General features: G+C 42.1%; 1 protein-coding gene across 1 annotated transcript; it reads left to right on the top strand.

Moving 5' to 3' along the window:
• Positions 1–251: 251 nt before the first annotated feature.
• Positions 252–1,749, top strand: LOC146079430 (uncharacterized). Its single transcript, XM_083186213.1, has 2 exons — positions 252–648; positions 733–1,749. Exons 1-2 carry the CDS (start codon positions 286–288, stop codon positions 1,321–1,323), a joined length of 954 nt encoding a protein of 317 aa, XP_083042339.1. The 5' UTR covers positions 252–285; the 3' UTR covers positions 1,324–1,749.
• Positions 1,750–2,027: the final 278 nt, after the last annotated feature.

Genomic DNA, 2,027 nt, shown 5'->3' with positions numbered 1-2,027 from the left:
GGGATGGGAGACCTGGCTGCATGAAGGGGATGGAGGGTGACGCTGCATTATCACAGGGGATGGAGGGGGAGGCTGCATTATCACAGGGGATGGAGGCTGAGGCTGCATTATCACAGGGGATGGAGGGTGAGGCTGCATTATCACAGGGGATGGAGAGCTGCGTGAAGAAAGTGCTTTATTACAGTATATGTGATGTCAGTGTTGTGTTGATATTAAATTATTATTATTTTTTTTTTTTAAGAAATGGCAACCCCAAACCAGGAATTTTGGACAGGATTTCTGGACATGTATGAGGCGAATGAGTGTCTGTGGCGGGTCAAGGACAAAAATTATGCTAATAAGGAGAAACGCAACAAGGCACTGCAGGAAATGCTGACATACGTCAAAGGCATAAATGCTTCTGCCGACATAAAGTTTGTGAAAAAGAAGATTCAAAATTTCCGTACAGTATACTTAAAAGAACGCAAGAAATATGAGGATTCCAAACGCTCTGGAGCCGGGGTAGAGGAGATTGAAAAACCATCTTTATGGTACTATGATCAGCTCCATTTCCTACAGGATCAAGACCCCCTAAGTCAGTCACAGTGTTCAATGATGGAAGTCTCTCCTGGGCTATTGCCAGAGGAGGAAACAGATAATAGCAACGTGGTGAGTGTATACATAATATTATTTACTGTGTTATTTAGCTTGATGTAATTTGTTATTGACAGTTTATTTTTGTGCACATTCAAGGTCACTCTTTCGGATGCGGAGACAGAGCCACCCAACACCCAACAAACCGAAGCCGAGCAGACTGCTGTGGTGGTGGAAAGCACACCTCCGTCAAGACCCAAGAGGACCCTCACCACAATCAAGTCTAGAGCTTCCTCAAGTTCAGCACCAAACCGTGCCGAGCGGTTTCTCCAAAGTGCAGAGGAGGTTCTGCATAAGTTACCCAATGAATTCAATGCTTTTGGTACACATGTTGCACAGGAATTGGAGGCAATGGTACCAGACCAGCGCATCCATTTCAAGAGGATTGTATATGATCTGATGATACGGGGTCGCAGTGGCGAATTAAGGCGTGATATTAACCTTGCATCATCAGCATCATATACAACGCAGCAAGGCCAACGTCCTCCCCCTAACCAATACCCATCTCGCACATCATACCCACCACCAAGTTTTACTGAACATACAAGCCCACCCTTGTATTGTAGCCCAAGTGCTACCTCATCACAGCCCCAATATCAAACTTCCACTCCCGGCCCGAGTGGTACCCCCTCTGTATGGGTGGGTGCACAGGCCACTCTCCTTTGTGAGCCTGATCTGTACAAGTTGTAAATGTTATAATATATGCAGTCCCTTTGGGTAGTTAAGATATCTCTGTTCCTGATATCTAGAAGTTAATGCTGAGCCGTTAGGAAGTAGTGATATGTGGCTTGATGGAAAGTTCTTGTAACACATTACTTTGAAGTATAGTTTTTATGATCCGAAAACAAATCATACCTCATTTTTTTTGGTAAAGAAAAAATCTACATTGCCTGGTTGCAATTTTTTGTGGAAAGGACCACATTTTATTTTGTAAAGAAAAAATCTACATTGCCTGGTTGCAATTTTTTGTGGAAAGGGCAATAAATATTGTTTTCTGCAAAACTTTGTTGTTCTCATAAATTACTGCTTTCCCCAAAGGTATTGATAAGTACGTCACAATCTGTGTACACTACCATTCAGCTATCACAGTTGGGTTTTCAATAAAAACAATATACATTTGGGTAACATACAATAAACTTTATAAAATAGTAAGCTAAACTTATTTAATACTTGAAACATAGCATTTGTTCCAAAAATACAACACATGCAAATTTTTGGGACATTGCAGTCAAAGTAATGTATCTTAAACAAAAAAGTACAAATAGCAGGTTCAGTATCAGGCAATTGCTTGAAGCTGCCAGTCCAATGCACCCTCTCCATTGAAGTAGGCCAGGTATTGGTCTCTGACCTGCTTTGCACGCTGTGATGACCCATGTGCCAGTGGGTTTGCATTA

The sequence above is a fragment of the Crinia signifera genome, chromosome 5, assembly GCF_055691185.1.
Source record: "Crinia signifera chromosome 5, ASM5569118v1, whole genome shotgun sequence".
NCBI classification, from domain to species: domain Eukaryota; kingdom Metazoa; phylum Chordata; class Amphibia; order Anura; family Myobatrachidae; genus Crinia; species Crinia signifera.
The sequence above is the reverse complement of the archived record's forward strand: the minus strand, read 5'-3'. Positions and strand labels throughout refer to the sequence as shown.